The sequence below is a fragment of the Hydra viridissima genome, unplaced genomic scaffold, assembly GCF_058129835.1.
Source record: "Hydra viridissima isolate aposymbiotic clone 2 unplaced genomic scaffold, HvirCarnegie_v1 scaffold_14, whole genome shotgun sequence".
Lineage (NCBI taxonomy): Eukaryota > Metazoa > Cnidaria > Hydrozoa > Anthoathecata > Hydridae > Hydra > Hydra viridissima.
The window spans coordinates 3,492,330-3,511,589 of NW_028324313.1; the positions used below are offsets into that span (position 1 = coordinate 3,492,330).

At 27.5% G+C, this 19,260-nt stretch overlaps 1 protein-coding gene and 1 long non-coding RNA gene across 5 annotated transcripts; one reads left to right on the forward strand and one right to left on the reverse strand.

Moving 5' to 3' along the window:
- Window positions 1–1,838: 1,838 nt before the first annotated feature.
- On the reverse strand, window positions 1,839–16,444 carry LOC149878875 (uncharacterized). 4 transcript variants are annotated; one of them, XM_090072186.1, is made up of 6 exons: window positions 16,322–16,444; window positions 13,804–13,936; window positions 5,346–5,403; window positions 4,940–5,191; window positions 4,746–4,841; window positions 1,839–4,645 (listed from the first exon to the last, which is right to left on the reverse strand). In XM_090072186.1, the coding sequence occupies exons 3-6, from the start codon at window positions 5,395–5,397 to the stop codon at window positions 2,595–2,597; spliced, it is 2,451 nt and encodes an 816-aa protein (XP_089928312.1). In that variant the 5' UTR covers window positions 5,398–5,403; window positions 13,804–13,936; window positions 16,322–16,444; the 3' UTR covers window positions 1,839–2,594. The 4 variants fall into 4 exon arrangements, with proteins under 4 accessions (XP_089928312.1, XP_089928313.1, XP_089928314.1 ...); XM_090072187.1 differs by having other exon boundaries at window positions 13,804–13,925; window positions 16,322–16,443; XM_090072188.1 differs by having other exon boundaries at window positions 13,804–13,905; window positions 16,322–16,428.
- Window positions 6,734–9,511, forward strand: LOC149878876 (uncharacterized). Its single transcript, XR_016446931.1, has 3 exons — window positions 6,734–7,012; window positions 7,750–7,886; window positions 8,584–9,511. It is a non-coding gene; the product is annotated as an uncharacterized LOC149878876 (long non-coding RNA).
- Window positions 16,445–19,260: the final 2,816 nt, after the last annotated feature.

Sequence of the window (19,260 nt, forward strand, 5' to 3'; positions counted from 1 at the left end):
ATATTTCAAACATCTGAGCGTGAAAGATCAGTCCGAGAAATCAAGTTTCACGTTTTGACGAAAGTTCAATATCAGATGTAAGCTTGAATCAATTGAATGAAGAACCAGTAAGAAAAAAAAGATGATCAAAAAACAAAAAATTGCACCAGGTATCAGTTATGTGGACGATGACACTGTATGCCTTAAGTGTGCTATGCATGGAGACATAGATGATCAATGGGTGCGACATATGTGACATTTGTTTCCATGTCAAATCACTAGATTTAAAAAAAAAGAATATATTAAAGTAATGGAATGGGGTGTGACAATTGCTCTATGTTGGAGCTTTTTTCCCTATATTTATATATTTTTATAATTTATTGTTGTAAGTTTTTAGAATAAAGATTTTTCCCCTAAAAGAATAATGAGTTATCTGTCATTTATCATAAGTTACACTTTAAATTTATTTTAATTAAAGAATAATATTGCAAATATAATATTTGTTTTATGATTAACTTTATAGAAATATAACTGCCTGCTACTTCCCTAAAGAAACCGCAGATGTATGGCAATTGGAAAAAACGAATAATGATTGGATCTTTTTAGAAATATTTTGCAAATGGCTTTACGCCCATATTTGAGTGAAAACAGTGAAAACAGTGATGGATGTGCACTAAACGCAATTTTACACATAGCTCAGTAATTTTTGTAGCCCATAAAAAATGCTGTCAAATGAATTGTTTTTAAATGTAATTTATTTTTTTCAACCTTTGAATATTGCAATGCACTGATTGTGTTCAGACTATGAAGAAAAATTGGGAAATTATAACAAGATAATTTAGAATTGATAATAAAGAACTGAAATTTAGAAGAAAGGTATCATTAAAATGTTAAATCCGAGTTTAAATGCAAATGGGCCATATTCTTCATCTTTGTTCCTTCAACCAAGAAATCAAAATTCTTAACTATTGTCTGTAATTCAATCTAACTAAGGAATTTTATTTTTTATGTTTACGTTTGAATGATTGAAAATAAGTTGATAATAAAATTGCCTCGACTTGATGAAATAGGTGGAATTAGATGTGACAGAATGTTCAAAGTTCCTCTCCAATTAAAGTTGAAATTAACAGCTAAAATTAATTGTTAAAACTTTTGAACTAAAAAATTCGAAAGGATAATTATCTAATTAACACTTGACAATTAATGAGTTGCTATGGCAAAAAAGTTGCCTTCCCCCCCACCCCCCCACCCCAGAAAGTGGAGGCGAAAAACCAGGTACTACGGTGCCAATTAATTTAATATCTTTGTTTAGAGCCTGTAAATTTCACACAAAGTGCTTATTGCCTTCAAGCAATGCTTAAAGTTGCAAAGAATTCCAGACAAGTTGTCTACCTGGTTGCCAACTACTTGGACCCTTTTACAAATGTGAGTGAAAAATCATTTAAAAATATTATTAGTCAAAAGTTGCAATATAACTGGGAAAAAAAGGGATGGAAATTAGCTGCCAAGAATTTCAATGTTTCTAACACAATATTGCGTCGAAGATATAAAAAAGGCAATGGTTCTACAAAAGGAGATTTGGGAGGAATAGAACAATACTAAGTCATGCCTTGGAAGATGAGTTTACTATTTTCTTAATGGAGACGAGGTTTTTTGGTTTAACCACTAAAGATCTAAGGCATCTGGTATTTGAAATAGTGGAGAAGAATTTTATCAAGCATAGTTTTAATCAAGATTTTAGAATTGCTGGTAAAAAATTGTTAAGTGGGTATTTAAACTGTAATTCACAAATGTTATTGAGAACACCAGAAATTACATCATTTGTTCGTGCACAAACTTTCAATAAAAACAACATCAACTGTTATTTTACCAAATTATCTGCAATAATTTAACAGTGTAAATTTCCTCCTGAAAATATATAAAATGGTTGCGAGTAAGTACTGCCCAAAAATTATTGGCTACTAAAGGCAAAAAAAAAGTAGAGGCACTGAGTAGTACTGAATATGGTCAGCACCTGACCGTGATATGTTCTATGAATATATTTGGAATATTTCTGCCATTAATCTTTATTTCTTTCTCCAAAAATGAATAAAAAATGAGTTAAAAAACATTTTGCCAGGAAAAAGAGTGGATGACAAGTGAGATTTTCTTAGAATGACTTGAACATTTTGTGTACTGTTCTAGTGCATCAAAAAAAAACTAAAAACTTTTCCTGTTAGATGGCCACTATAGTCATAAATGCTGGGCAGTTTTAGAATATGCAAAAGAAAACGGCATTCTATTATACTGTTTTCCTTACTACACACACAAATATTCAACCACTTAACATTGGGTTTTTTTGTTCCATTACAAATATATTATGATCAAGAAATTTAGGCATGACTAAGACAACATCCAGGTAGAGTTGTGACACTTTTTCAAATGGCTGGTCTAACAAAGCATATTTAAAAAATGCTTTCAGCCAATGCTGTGCATGCTTTAACCGAAACCAAAATAAATCCCTTCAATCCAAATGTTTTTGAAAATTGGTTGTTTCATTAACATCATTAGCAATCATCATTTGCACCATCATTAACAAGCATCATTGAACATCGCGAATATAAAAGTGAACTCTTTCAACTCTTTCTATCTTTAGTTTTAAAACTTTGTTCTAATTTTCGAACGTAAGAATAATCTTTACTGGCTTCTTTAAATTTACCCATTCTTTCCATGCAAAGAGCTTTATTATACTTAGTGGTTAATGTTGATGGGTGCTTGTTTCCTAAAGTTGCTACTTGTAATTTTTCTACCTCACTGTACAGTTGAAATGCATCTTCGAGTTCACCCATTTTATACATACAATATGCTTTAATATGTTTTGTAGTCAATGTTGATGGATGACTGTTCCCTAAAATTTCTGTTTCTACTTTTTCTACCTCAGAATAAATTTTAATGGCTTCTGTATATTTCCCCATATCTTCTATACAACTTCCCTTGTTAATTTTTGTAGCCAACGTATCAATATGCCTGTTACCCAAAACTTTTGTCTGGATAGTTTCCACTTTAGAAAACTCTTGAAAAGCCTCCTCAACATTACCCATGTGGTACATACACAATGCCTTGTTGTTTTTTGTAATTAACGTTGAATGGCATTCTTTTCCTAGAGTTTCTAATTCAAACTTCTCAACTTCGGAATATATTTGAAACGCTTCTTCAGCTTTACCCATATTAATCAAGCAAAGGGCTTTGTTATTTTTTGTTGTCATTGTTAGATTATGACTTCTTCCGTATTTGTCTATTTGTGACTTTTCAACATCAGAATAAATTTTAAAAGCTTCTTCATATCTACCCATGCAATCCCTGCAACGTGCTTTGTAATGAATGGTGTTCAAAGTTGATGAGTCGTTGATACCACACTTTTCTCGTTGAAATTCTTCAATTTCTTCCAAAATTTGAAAGAGGTCTTCAAACAGACCTTTACTCGCTAACAAGACAAATATTTTTTTGGAGAATTTACTGAACTCTTTGGCCATTTCCTTTTTATTTTTCCAAAACATATGCAAAAAATGTTTGTACCAAATGTAACCATATTCAGAATTGTCTTTAACTCCTAGCAACTTTTCTCTCATAAAACAAATAATGGTACCTTTTTCAACTTGATTCTGTTTTTGAAAATGTCGACAAGCTAGTTGTGTTATCTCGTGCATAGAGAATGCTTCTGCTCTCAAATCACTCTGATTTAATAGTGAAAAGTTAGTCATTAATATAATTGCATGATTAATATAGTAGTCATCATTTTGTTTTAGGTGAGCTGAGACCTCTTTCAAAAACTCTCTCGTTATGCTGCGACCATCACAGTATGACAAACAATACAAAATATTTAAAGCCAACGTCTCGTTCCCAGTTTTAAATTTATTTAAAACCATGTTGATTGATGCTATAGCAGATTTACTTTCTTCTTCGGTATGAAGAAATTCCTCAAGTACATCTACAGGATGAGATTGAAAAAGATTTAGGTAATCTTGCAAAGAGACGTTTGTATATTTTATGTAAAGTAGAGCCTGATTTAAAGCCAGAGGATGATATCTGAGAGCTTCAATTATTATTTTTAGTTCACTTATCTCCTTTTCACTCTTTGCTTCAATATATTTTTTTAAGAAATCTAAGGCAATTTCGGCCGAGAAAGGTTCAATCTGAATTACAAGTGCGTTGGGAGACCAACATTTCCATTGCGAAGTGGCTAATGTGTAAGAATCGGCTTGATGCGATACATACTTCTCGAAATTTTTAACGCTTTCATCGTCAATATTGTCGTAAATGTACAACGTCTTTCCTGTATAATGACTATGGATTTTGGCAATTATTGTTTCATTACTGTAGTAGACATTTTTCGAATCTTTAATGCTCACCCCCAATTGATGACAAAGATTTATCATGGAATTATTTATTTTGTCATGCGCTGCGTCAATCCATACAATGTTTTTGTAAATTTCATGAAATATTTCTACATACTTTCTGATGAGTTGTGTTTTTCCAATACCTGACATCCCTGTTATAACCAAAAACCACTTTCCAGAATTTTTTAACTCACTTATCCCTTGGGATATTTGATCAAGCTCTTTCTTACGGGCAAAGAATGTTGAGCATGGTGGTTGAACTCCATATAAAGATGTACACGATTTTGTTTCTGAAAAGATGTCATAAAAAAAGAATGTTAACATTTATTTCAAATTTCTTTTTCATTCTGGAAACTATTTTTATGTAAAAGCTTAGTTTTAAAAGTTTACTTTCTCCATATTCCACATCCACGTCTCTCTTTTTTCCATATTCCACGTCTACGTCTTTCTTGCAGGTAGGCAAAGTAGATAACAGCGGCGTCAATTCTAAAAATTGGTTGAATAAGAATAAAATAAGACTTAGTTTTTCAACACAAAAAAAAAAAGCATTTAATTGTTCTAAATACAAATTTTCAAGAACCTACTGCTCTCGCATTCCAAAACCAGGTCCATTCGACCAATATTTGTTAAAATTGATTTGATTTTACGCCATTTTTCTAGAGGATTTTTTCTTCGCCACTTTAAGAACATTTGAAACGTTTTCTCGTATGTGCAATAGAACTTCTGAAAAAATTGAATATCTGAGTTGTTAAATGAAAGCATTGATGCAACCTTTTCCCAATCCGAAGTCAAATTGTCGGACAATATGATAAAAACGTCGCTGGGTAGCTGTTTAACTAAAAAAATTGAACTCGTGTTATTAATTATAATTAATTTTTACAATAATTATATTAATTAATCTATATAATAATTATAACTATTCTTAATTTTCATATATGAAAATTAAGAAGATCGTTATACTGAATGCTCATAAATATATAATATGAATACCATATATCTCTTTGTACTCAGGTTCGCTGTTTACATTTACCCCGGTCGCCATCAAATGCTAAGATAAATTTAAAAAGATTAATTTAAGTACGTGTTTATGTAATGGTTTGTGTTTTGTGTCCAAATCTCTCCCGCTTAAATGTTCAAAGCTGCTCCGTTATAATTTCTGCTATGTTTTAAGGCAGCATACAATGAAAATATAAAAAAATGAAAATATAAGTTCAGAATAATTTTTTCTATAACAATGATTATCTTAAGAAATTAGGAATTGTTGAAATAATTAATTATTATATTATAATAGTCCAAAACAATAATCCACAACAATCACGAGACTTCAAAAGATTTTTAAAATTCTGAATTTAAATTTTATTGGTTGGAAAATGAAATTTTCAAACTTAATTGCGTTTCAAAAATGTTTTAGTTTCAGCAGGTGGATAACAACTGCCATAATATTTTTGTTACATGATATTTTTGTTACATAATATTTTTTGTTACATAGAATAATGAAAGTAAGTAATCTTTAGTGATGAAAGTACGCAAGGTGTTGGTTAGAGCTTTCCCAGCTAATACAAAACGTTCGAGCACGTTCGAAGAACGTTAGAAACGTTCGGGCACGTTCTATAAACGTTCCGTAAAAGTTCTGGATGCATATTCACTAAACCATTTTTTAGCGTAAGTTATAAGCGCAAGTTTGGCATAAGTTCAAAACTGTAAAAGTCGTATTCACCAAAACATGCGCAGCTGCGCCACTATGAAGCGAAAGCTCAAAAAGTGGCCATAAGTGGAATTTTTTTAATACATCATTTTCATTAATTTTTTTTTACAATTTATTAGAAAAAATATCAAATGATAAGAAAAATATATATATTAGTTCTCTTTTGTCTACTATCCTAGTCAGAGAATTAGAACAATAATTTAATAAAAACGATTATTACTTTACAAAATTTTGAGTTTTGGCCGCTTTTTGACCATTTCGCTTCACTGTGCTGCTTTTCAAAAAGTTCAGTTCTTAATTATCGGTATTCACCAAACTGAAATGGGTTCACCAAACTTTTTAGAAACTTGCTCAGCTCAGTTTACGCGAAAAAAGTTGTTTGCTTTGAGCTACCTAAATTTTGGTTTAACTTTAAAATCACTAAATAATGAGAATGGCATTACATTATTATGATGATTATGTAGTTTTATTGTCAGATTGATATATTGTTAGGGATCTTAACATATATAAATTATATATATTATGATATATATATATATATATATATATATATATATATATATATATATATATATATATATATATATATATATATATATATATATATATATATAAAATAGTATAACACCTTTATAAGATGTTATATTATGTGGGGATTTGTATTTTAATTGCAACAGTCCCTGTACAACAATATAACATCTTATAAAGATACAATAAATTTATAATATTTATATTTAAAGATATAATAAATTTTTATAATTAAATATATATTCTTCTTCACAATTCTTTTTAAAAAGATGCATGTCTTATTAAGTATTAAGATCATAGTTCATATTGTTATTTTAACAGCTTTATAAAAATTTAGTCAAAATGGATATTCTAATTATTCTAGCTGCACATGGTCAAGATCAAATTAGGCTTTTATCAAGTAGGAGTTTTCAAGCAGTAATTGGTAAGAATTATTTGTCAATGCCAAAAAGATTAACTATAATCTTATGATTCTTTATTGTCAAATATGCTTGTTGTTAATGGATTGTTACAAATGCAGCTTAAAGGTGGTGCTTTATACAGGGTTTTTTTTCAACCTGGAATACCTAGTAAACTTAGAGGTAGCAAAAATCCCAGGGAAAACCTGGAAAACTTTGTTTACAGAAAATCTTTGGGATATAATAAAATCTTTGGGATAACCTGGAAAGATTGAGAAGTTCAGGGAGTTTCAAAAGTTAAACTCGGGGGAAAACATTCTTTACTCAGGGAAAACTCTGGGAAAAAATTTTAAAATTCGGGTGGAAAACCTTTTTTTAGACTAATCATGTTTGCTTACTTAAAAATAACTTTATCCATTTTCCAGTTTATTAATTGTTAAGAAATAAAGTTAAATTTCTTTTTTCTTTATATGTAAATATGATGCTTCATTATTTTATAGCAAAAATCAAACAAACCCTAATTTTTTTTTTTAACTTAGCATAATAGATTATGTCAAGATTAATTTTTATACTGCACCTTTCTACTGTTCCTAAATTATGATTTTATATTTTTGCAGACTATTGGTAAGGTTACCGTATTTTTCAAATTATTTGGAGTTTAACCTTGTTCACTTTTCTCTCAGATAACTAATTTTCTTTGTTTAATTAAAATGTAATAGTCAATATGCATATTTCATTCACATGTTGTTTCATATAATTTTAGGTGACACCTCTCATGTAAGCCAGTCAAGCTGCATTTGCATACTTCGCCAGTTTTGCAAATATTTTGTTCAGCACTATCATCACCTTGGTACAAATCAAAGGAGATGCTATGGCTGATGACCCAGCATACATTTGCAGGTAAACTCATCGTTTTAATTTGATACCTGATCATTTTGATTTGATACCTGATCACTTTGATTATATTGCTTTAGGTCATTAGTCAAAAAGTTTAAAGTATACACTGCTTGGCATACTTACACAGGCATAGTTAACATGAGAAACTTAAAAAGCTTTTGTTTCATAGATTTATTCTGTCTACATATGTTTGCATATAATGCATACAAGGTTAAAAAAAATATTTCTGTTCTATTATTCTTTGTTAAAAAAAATAATTTACTATTTCCATTTTTTAGGTGCTAACGGTTTTTTATGCTGTAGTTCACTTCACATTATTAAGTTATTATAGAGCGCTTTATGTTGTTAATAACATGTAAAAAAAATATTTAATTTATGAAGGGACAATACTTCAATTTCACAAAGTGCAACATGTTTATTACAAAAATCAAAGTTTTTTTGAATATTTTAAATAGCACATCGTTGTTCTTTAAAGTTTGAAAACATCTAGTTATTTAACATTAGTGCTAAACTTAAAACAATATTATAATATAAGGTCATATAGTTTATGATAAAAGATCATGTAAAAAAAAAATCTTTTGTTTCGGCCAAGGTGAACAGTTATTCTAACATGATGTCAATGTTTCCCAAAAAGTTTTAGTTGCTCTCAGGATATTTAAATATTTTAACATTTTAAAGATTTTAAACTTCTTTTTTTTAGAAAAGGATATCATGCTTTGAACTGTCATGTTGTCATTGATGCTGATGGAAAGTTTAGAGATGTTGCAAAGTATCCTGGATCGTGCCATGATGCTTCATCTTTCCTGATTCTGCATTAAAACAGTCAATAGAATATGATCCAAATGCAGGTTTCCTTTTTGCAGACTCAGGATATGGGTTGTCACCAGTCATGATTACACAGTTTAATCAGCCAGCTACACCAGAGGAAATATATTTTAATAAAGTTCACCATCAGGTACGTAGTGATGTGGAGCAAGCCATTGGATGTCTCAAAAACCATTAGAGGTGTTTGCACAAAATTAGTGGAACACTTCAGAACACCCCTACATTTTGCTGCAAAATATTTTTGACATTAACTTTGAGGACAATAGTTAAGATGATGTACATGGTGTTCAACCTGAATTAACTCAAACCAACCAAATTTGACTTGGTAATTTAAGAAGAACACAAATCAAAAACTATATGTTTGTAAATCGAAGGTGATGATATATTGTTCAAATGTTGCATTGGTGCCTGCAGGATATTTTGTTTTAGTTATGGCACTTTTAGGCATAAAGCTTAAGTATGTTCATGTTTATGTCAATTGAGGTTGATTTGCAAATATAAAGAAGTGATTGGAGTCTGAGAACAAGAATGTACCAAAAAGGTTTGCCCAACTACACCAAATATTAGGGCAATGAGTTAATAAAATAGCATTAACATCACGAATGACATTATGTCATTCTTTGTTTGTAAATGATTAACTATGTAATGATAATGTTATATATATATATATATATACACACACACACACACACACACACACACACACACACACACACACACACACACACACACACACACACACAGATAATATATTAACTTTTTCACTGTAAGAGGTGTTATTTTGTGTTACCTATTTTTTTAAATTGTATACATTTCAGCCAGTTGAGTCCATTATCCTTGAAATGTCACAAATAAATCAGAGTCTTTCAAATAAGTTTGATATGTAATTCAGCTGATAAAAATAAGTTTGATATGTAATTCAGCTGATAAAAATAAGTTTGATATGTAATTCAGCTGATAAAAATAAGTTTGATATGTAATTCAGCTGATAAAAATAAGTTTGATATGTAATTCAGCTGATAAAAATAAGTTTGATATGTAATTCAGCTGATAAAAATAAGCTTGATATGTAATTCAGCTGATAAAAATAAGTTTGATATGTAATTCAGCTGATAAAAATAAGTTTGATATGTAATTCAGCTGATAAAAATAAGTTTGATATGTAATTCAGCTGATAAAAATAAGTTTGATATGTAATTCAGCTGATAAAAATAAGTTTGATATGTAATTCAGCTGATAAAAATAAGTTTGATATGTAATTCAGCTGATAAAAATAAGTTTGATATGTAATTCAGCTGATAAAAATAAGTTTGATATGTAATTCAGCTGATAAAAATAAGTTTGATATGTAATTCAGCTGATAAAAATAAGTTTGATATGTAATTCAGCTGATAAAAATAAGTTTGATATGTAATTCAGCTGATAAAAATAAGTTTGATATGTAATTCAGCTGATAAAAATAAGTTTGATATGTAATTCAGCTGATAAAAATAAGTTTGATATGTAATTCAGCTGATAAAAATAAGTTTGATATGTAATTCAGCTGATAAAAATAAGTTTGATATGTAATTCAGCTGATAAAAATAAGTTTAATATGTAATTCAGCTGATAAAAATAAGTTTGATATGTAATTCAGCTGATAAAAATAAGTTTGATATGTAATTCAGCTGATAAAAAAAAGTTTGATATGTAATTCAGCTGATAAAAATAAGTTTGATATGTAATTCAGCTGATAAAAATAAGTTTGATATGTAATTCAGCTGATAAAAATAAGCTTGATATGTAATTCAGCTGATAAAAATAAGTTTGATATGTAATTCAGCTGATAAAAATAAGTTTGATATGTAATTCAGCTGATAAAAATAAGCTTGATATGTAATTCAGCTGATAAAAATAAGTTTGATATGTAATTCAGCTGATAAAAATAAGTTTGATATGTAATTCAGCTGATAAAAATAAGTTTGATATGTAATTCAGCTGATAAAAATAAGTTTGATATGTAATTCAGCTGATAAAAATAAGTTTGATATGTAATTCAGCTGATAAAAATAAGTTTGATATGTAATTCAGCTGATAAAAATAAGCTTGATATGTAATTCAGCTGATAAAAATAAGCTTGATATGTAATTCAGCTGATAAAAATAAGTTTGATATGTAATTCAGCTGATAAAAATAAGTTTGATATGTAATTCAGCTGATAAAAATAAGTTTGATATGTAATTCAGCTGATAAAAATAAGTTTGATATGTAATTCAGCTGATAAAAATAAGCTTGATATGTAATTCAGCTGATAAAAATAAGCTTGATATGTAATTCAGCTGATAAAAATAAGTTTGATATGTAATTCAGCTGATAAAAATAAGTTTGATATGTAATTCAGCTGATAAAAATAAGTTTGATATGTAATTCAGCTGATAAAAATAAGTTTGATATGTAATTCAGCTGATAAAAATAAGTTTGATATGTAATTCAGCTGATAAAAATAAGTTTGATATGTAATTCAGCTGATAAAAATAAGCTTGATATGTAATTCAGCTGATAAAAATAAGCTTGATATGTAATTCAGCTGATAAAAATAAGTTTGATATGTAATTCAGCTGATAAAAATAAGTTTGATATGTAATTCAGCTGATAAAAATAAGTTTGATATGTAATTCAGCTGATAAAAATAAGTTTGATATGTAATTCAGCTGATAAAAATAAGCTTGATATGTAATTCAGCTGATAAAAATAAGCTTGATATGTAATTCAGCTGATAAAAATAAGTTTGATATGTAATTCAGCTGATAAAAATAAGCTTGATATGTAATTCAGCTGATAAAAATAAGTTTGATATGTAATTCAGCTGATAAAAATAAGTTTGATATGTAATTCAGCTGATAAAAATAAGCTTGATATGTAATTCAGCTGATAAAAATAAGTTTGATATGTAATTCAGCTGATAAAAATAAGTTTGATATGTAATTCAGCTGATAAAAATAAGTTTGATATGTAATTCAGCTGATAAAAATAAGTTTGATATGTAATTCAGCTGATAAAAATAAGTTTGATATGTAATTCAGCTGATAAAAATAAGTTTGATATGTAATTCAGCTGATAAAAATAAGCTTGATATGTAATTCAGCTGATAAAAATAAGCTTGATATGTAATTCAGCTGATAAAAATAAGTTTGATATGTAATTCAGCTGATAAAAATAAGTTTGATATGTAATTCAGCTGATAAAAATAAGCTTGATATGTAATTCAGCTGATAAAAATAAGTTTGATATGTAATTCAGCTGATAAAAATAAGTTTGATATGTAATTCAGCTGATAAAAATAAGTTTGATATGTAATTCAGCTGATAAAAATAAGTTTGATATGTAATTCAGCTGATAAAAATAAGTTTGATATGTAATTCAGCTGATAAAAATAAGTTTGATATGTAATTCAGCTGATAAAAATAAGTTTGATATGTAATTCAGCTGATAAAAATAAGCTTGATATGTAATTCAGCTGATAAAAATAAGCTTGATATGTAATTCAGCTGATAAAAATAAGTTTGATATGTAATTCAGCTGATAAAAATAAGTTTGATATGTAATTCAGCTGATAAAAATAAGTTTGATATGTAATTCAGCTGATAAAAATAAGTTTGATATGTAATTCAGCTGATAAAAATAAGCTTGATATGTAATTCAGCTGATAAAAATAAGCTTGATATGTAATTCAGCTGATAAAAATAAGTTTGATATGTAATTCAGCTGATAAAAATAAGCTTGATATGTAATTCAGCTGATAAAAATAAGCTTGATATGTAATTCAGCTGATAAAAATAAGCTTGATATGTAATTCAGCTGATAAAAATAAGTTTGATATGTAATTCAGCTGATAAAAATAAGCTTGATATGTAATTCAGCTGATAAAAATAAGTTTGATATGTAATTCAGCTGATAAAAATAAGTTTGATATGTAATTCAGCTGATAAAAATAAGTTTGATATGTAATTCAGCTGATAAAAATAAGCTTGATATGTAATTCAGCTGATAAAAATAAGTTTGATATGTAATTCAGCTGATAAAAATAAGTTTGATATGTAATTCAGCTGATAAAAATAAGTTTGATATGTAATTCAGCTGATAAAAATAAGCTTGATATGTAATTCAGCTGATAAAAATAAGTTTGATATGTAATTCAGCTGATAAAAATAAGCTTGATATGTAATTCAGCTGATAAAAATAATAAATTTGTACTTGTCAAATAAATCTCTGAAAGGTCAAAAAAAGCATTACATGTACATGGTTGGTTGTTAAGCAGTAGTTAAATAAAAATAAAGATTGAATTTAAATTTTTAGTAAACTCCATTTAGACCTATTCTTTTAAAGTTTAACGGTCCACTGAATAAATTTATATATATATATATATATATATATATATATATATATATATATATATATATATATATATATATATATATATATATATATATATATATATATATATATGAACGTTCAAGAGCTGTCAAAACAACGTTTGAAGTGAACGTCAATACAACTTTCGCTATCTGTTAATTGAACGTTCGATGCGAACGTTCAAGAACTGTAAATCGGAGTTCACAAAAGTTGGTTCACGTAACGTTTGCAGCGAACATTAAACGAACCTAAACGAACGTTCGGACAACGTTTCTTGAACGTTAATTGTTAGCTGGGTTGGTATTTAGGCTTTAACTCTTACGAAGTAACTTTATGCATCATCAGAATCAATCAACCAACATAGATTACTACATGATTCTATCAGCAGGCATGTTGTTGTAGTCTTAGGAGGAAGGTAATATCCCTACTCTGCAGTTGTAAAAGAGAGAGGAAGCCTTGGTTTTGATCCTGGACAATAATTTTAGTAAATCTGATTATCATATGGATATAATTTTAAACAGCCTTAAAATCAAAGAAGAGAGAAAGACTTTCACCGAATGGAGGAAGAAAACTTGTTCTTCGTTTTTTATTTGAAAAAGTATAATTGACCATACTTTTAATACTGGTCCCAAGTTTATTGGGATTTTCAAGTAAATGAGAAGTTTTATACAATTAACTTCTCAATAAAGATTACTTTTCTTACCTCAATTTTGGCATTTGAAACTTCTGTCCTTTTGAATGGATAGCTCCCTAATGTCAATTGATAGCTCCCCAATGTCAGCTTGCCAATGCCCTTGTGATATTTCTGCTATGTCAAAGTGAGACCTAAGTGTTTGCTTTTGATAAAGAGAATGTAATGACAACAAAATAATTATACAATAATCAACATAAAGTTGATTAACACTAAGTTAAATGCTTATTATCAAAAGTATGCAAAAAGTTAGAACTACTAACAGCACTTGTTTTGTTGCTTGTGAAGGAAAGCATAATTTCTGAGGGGCCGCAAAAATTTTGAACAGCTAATTTTGCGGGTGTTGAGCAAAAAGTTATCTCCTGATTTGTTAATATCTTTTAAAACAAATGAAATTTAAACTAATTTAACTAACTCAGTGGTGCAACCAATCGGTAATTGCGTTAAATTGGTGACAATTAGACTCTTGCAAACAAAGCACTAAATAATTCTTCGTATTAATTGATTAACTGTCTTTTAGTAATCCAATAATATAATGTAAACAGTAAAATGATGTTTGAGAACATCGTGAATAATTTAATAATTATGTTAATAATTATAGTTGTTAAACTATTCATGATATTACTATAACTATCTATAACTCAAAACTTAAAGTTCCAAGTTAAAATCCAAGTCGGGAATAATTCCCGTATTACTTTCGGAAGAAGGAAATGCATAATAAAAACCCTGGAACTACCTAGTTATATAAATCTCTTTCTTCGTGATTTCACAGAAGCAAAATAATTAGTCGTTGATTCAAGGCCAAAGTTCAATTAATAGTAATGCCAATCTTGGTAGTTTTTGCTTTGTCAATTTGGATGGCAAGTAACTTTTTGTAAATTTAAATGTACTAAAACCTCTTTTTTACTAACCAGGTGCTGTTTCAGTCCAAGAAAACTTGTATTTTATATGGAAAGTGCAGCTATGTGTTGATCAGTGCAGCAAATGTGATAAGGGTGTTGATCATTTCGTCAAACTTGAAATTGGTTTACTTTAAGATCTTATGCCAAGATGTTCTACTTACTTTGATGCAACAAGATGCTCTACTTAACTTGATGCAACAGGATGCTCCACTTAACTTGATGCAACAAGATGCTCCAATAAGCTTGATGCAAAAAAATACTCCCCTTAATTTATCGAACGCTCTTCGTTCATTAAATTCTTTTTGGCCTTTTTCTCATCTTTAATATTAAGATTGTGAAATGCAACAAAATGACTAACCAACCAATGAAAATGTCTAAATATGTCTTTATGCAATATCTTGTTTCCATATCCATAAATTTGTTACGTGACAAAAAGACAATTAATATCAAATTGAAAGAATGTTTAAGTGTCTCTTAACAATAAAGGAGAACGTTCAACCAGGTTTCCTGTCGCTTTTACTTTTTGCTTATAAAAGGCTTCAGTCGTTTTAGACTAACTAAATTTCAATAAATACAGCTTAAATAAAGCTTAAATGTTAATATTGCAAATTAGCTGTTTATTGGTTCCGACTTATTTAACGGAATGTATATAGCATAAGAAGCAGTTGCAGTAAATAATAACAATACATGCAGTAAGAATAAATCTTACTTTTATTGCTTTTTTTAGGATCGCATTTTGAAGAAAACCTTAAGTTTAGTTTGCACATTGTTTATAAATATTTTACAAAAAAATAATTTAAATTTTTTCTTCAGATATATTTATAATCTTTTGTTTAATTTATAGGAAAAAAAAATATGCGAGAAATAAATGCATAAAAAATGAGATAAAAAAGAAGTAAAGTATAGAAGAAATTATACATTATATGAAATAAAATATATATTACATGAAATAAACTATATATATATATATATATATATATATATATATATATATATATATATATATATATATATATATATATATATATATATATATATATATATATATAGTGCGTAAAGGTTTTACAAATGCTAATAAACCAGAAAAAGACCTGAAATATAGGTTTAAATCAGAGATATTTTTGCATTATTTTCATACCTTTATATTTTATTCATATTATGTTTTATTTCTAATGAATAATAAAAATTTATTTTTTTTAAAAATATGAAAAGAAGCTTAATGATATTTTGGTGCATTGCACTTTTCTTAATAATAAAATTTTTAGGCAGTGCGCCATTTTGATTGGCAAATATTTAAATTTAAAAATGTGTATTAAAACGTCTTTTAAATTCATTTTGAACCTTTTAGAAATTTCACATCAGACTTTATAGTTAAATAATGATTTGTCATAGTTGTTTAAAGAAGATCTCGTCTATTTGAAAAATTTGTGAGCACCTTTATATTTTACAACCATCATTTTTGTTTGGAATATTATAGTAAGTACACGTAGGTACGTTTTATTTGTCCTTTTTTTTTTTTTGCTTATTGCAATAATAATGAAAAGTAATAGTACTTTAATTTCTTATGTTTCAAAAATACGGAGCTTAAAGCTTAGATTTTAATACTTTTTACAAACTTTATAAAATACCTTTACAAATGTTCACATTTTCCAGCTTGTGGTTACTCTAATTTGTTTTCTCTTTTTACTGTTGTCACTCAAGTTTGTTTTTACTTTTATATAACTTTTAGTGTAAGAATGCCTAATTAATCTTCATGCTTAACAAAGCAAAAATTTAATTTAGTTTTGAATGTAAAGAAGTCTATAGGCAACTAATCCTTCAAAAAAACAGACAAATAGTTGATCTTGTGAAGGCGTTTAGCATCATGAGCTCCCTTATTTTGTCCAAATAGGTAATTTATAATAATAAATTCTTTATGTGTAAGTTTGATTTCATTTATAGTTTACCTCTTAAGTTTTTTCATTCTCGACTTTTTTTTCTTTGAATTTCTTCGAGTTGCTGAAAATTTTGGTATTGCGCTAATAAAAATATGCCCTTTTTGCTTTCGCTTTTCATTTTAAAAGTAAAGAAACCAGGTTCCAAATAAGTCTTACGTGCTTGAGTACAAATAAGAAAATGCTCAGTTACTATAACAACCTTCGAAAAATTCCCTTGGTCTTAAAGATTTTTAAACAAAAGTTCATAAAAAATGTAAACCTAAAGGTGAACGAAAAAGAAATGGAAGGCTTCATGAGGCATCAAAAATTTACTCTAATTTTGTAATTTTAAGATATAATTTGGAAATGTTGAAAGCGAAAGCAGTTTAGAGAAACATTTATTTTATAGCAGGAATATAATATTTTTTAAGGTTTTTCACAAAATCTGCACTTATCATTATACATCTATTAATATAATACTGATTATCAAGTAATTCATGATAATTCTAATGTTCTATTTGGTGAGTGTTACTTTTAGCGTCGTAAATCTCGAAAGAATAAAAAAAGTGACTATTCATCGCAATTTTAATCCTAACGTAGGTATTAATATCCGAATTTAACCAAAGAAGATTAAAAAAAAAAAAAAAAAAAAAAAAATGGCACCCGAAAAATGTTTAATAGAGTAAAATATTTAATAAAAATTGTCGATCAAGCTAATATGTAGGGATTGCAATCCCGGAGGTTTTTTTCAATCCCGGGATTTCGGGATTGAAAAACATCAACCCCGGGAAATTGTATCTGCTTTTCAATCCCGGGATTAATCCCGGGATTGAAAAGCAGATACAACTTCTATATAGTGTTAAGTAGAATAAAAACATTACATTTAATTAAAAATATATTTATTAAATGAATTTAATTTAACATGTTAATTAAATTTTACATGTTAATTAATGTTAAACAATCATGTTAGAAATAAGGAGATATGTAATGTTTTTTGTGCTTCGAAATGCAACTTCAGGAAGCATAACGCGTCCAAAGTTTTATCGCCTAATCGGTTACGAATTTTTGTATTGAACAGTCCAGCGGAAGAAAATGCCCGCTCAGCCTCGACACTTGTCGATTTCACGGTCGTTAGAAAAGAATAAACTCTTTCTAACTAATCGCCACGTGTATCCACATTTTTAAATAGTGTCATTTCTTTTTGAAATTTTGATGACAAAATTTCATGTCTAATTGGTTGTATTGGTGATTGTCCTTTAATAACATCAAGTTCCTCTTCAATACTTAAAGTATTACTTTCAAACTCAGGAGCCATTTTAGGTTCCTCAATCAAATCCAGCATGTCAGACTCAACTGATGCTCTTACTAGAGCAGGATAAAAATTATTTTATTGATACGCAAATAAAAATTATTTTATTGATACGCAAAATTGTTGGTATTTTATTATATTTTTTCATTACGCTTTGTTTTGTTCGATCTAAAAGGGAATCCCGGGATTGATGCTAGACAAGCCCGGGATTTCGGGATCATAAAAAAGGTCGGGATGCCGGGATTTCGGGATCCCGGGATTGCAATCGCTACTAATATGTTATTAAGTTAAAATGTAGTTTGTAAAAATAATAAACTATAAAATAAAATCAAAACAAATTTTTTTAATTTTACATTTAAATTTACTATAGTTTATCATTTTGATAATTATTTGTTTACTGTAATTATTTTTTACAATACTTTGTTAAAATTTATTTTCGTTTTTAAAAAAAAACAGATTAATTGTTCAAAATAAATTTTAGCGCTAATACACTTCTTCCCACTCCCCCCCTCCCCCTTTTCCGCCCCCCGTTTAATGTTTAAAGAATCGTATAAAACACAGTTCTCAAAATCAATGTAAATTGTTTTTAAAATTGTTTTTAAAAAACTCTAATCTTAAGTTGAAAGTTGAAAAATATACAACAAATCGTTAAAATTTGTCATATTGATTAAACTAATTTTGTTTTCAAAAGCAAAAGATTGCCAATAATATAAAGATATTATATTATTATTATTATTATTATTATTATTATTATTATTTTTATTATTATTATTATTATTATTATTATTATTATTATTATTATTATTATTATTATTATTATTATTATTACTATTCTTATTATTATTCTTATTCTTATTCTTATTATTCTTATTATTCTTATTATTATTATTATCATTATTATTATTATTATTATTATTATTATTATTATTATTATTATTATTATTATTATTATTATTATTATTATTATTATTATTATTATTACTATTCTTATTATTATTCTTATTCTTATTCTTATTCTTATTATTATTATTATTATTATTATTATTATTATTATTATTATTATTATTATTATTATTATTATTATTATTATTATTATTATTATTATTATTATTATTATTATTATTATTATTATTATTATTATTATTATTATTATTATTATTATTATTATTATTATTACTATTAAAGTTATTTATTATACGTCATTGAATTTTATCAGCCTGGCTTTCACTACAAAAAGTAGTTTAGAATCTTTTTTTGATTTATAATAAATGTGAAGTTTTTTCAAATGTAATCAGACATCAAGGAGGTTTAATACAGGCTTATTAAATTTACTAAATTTGTT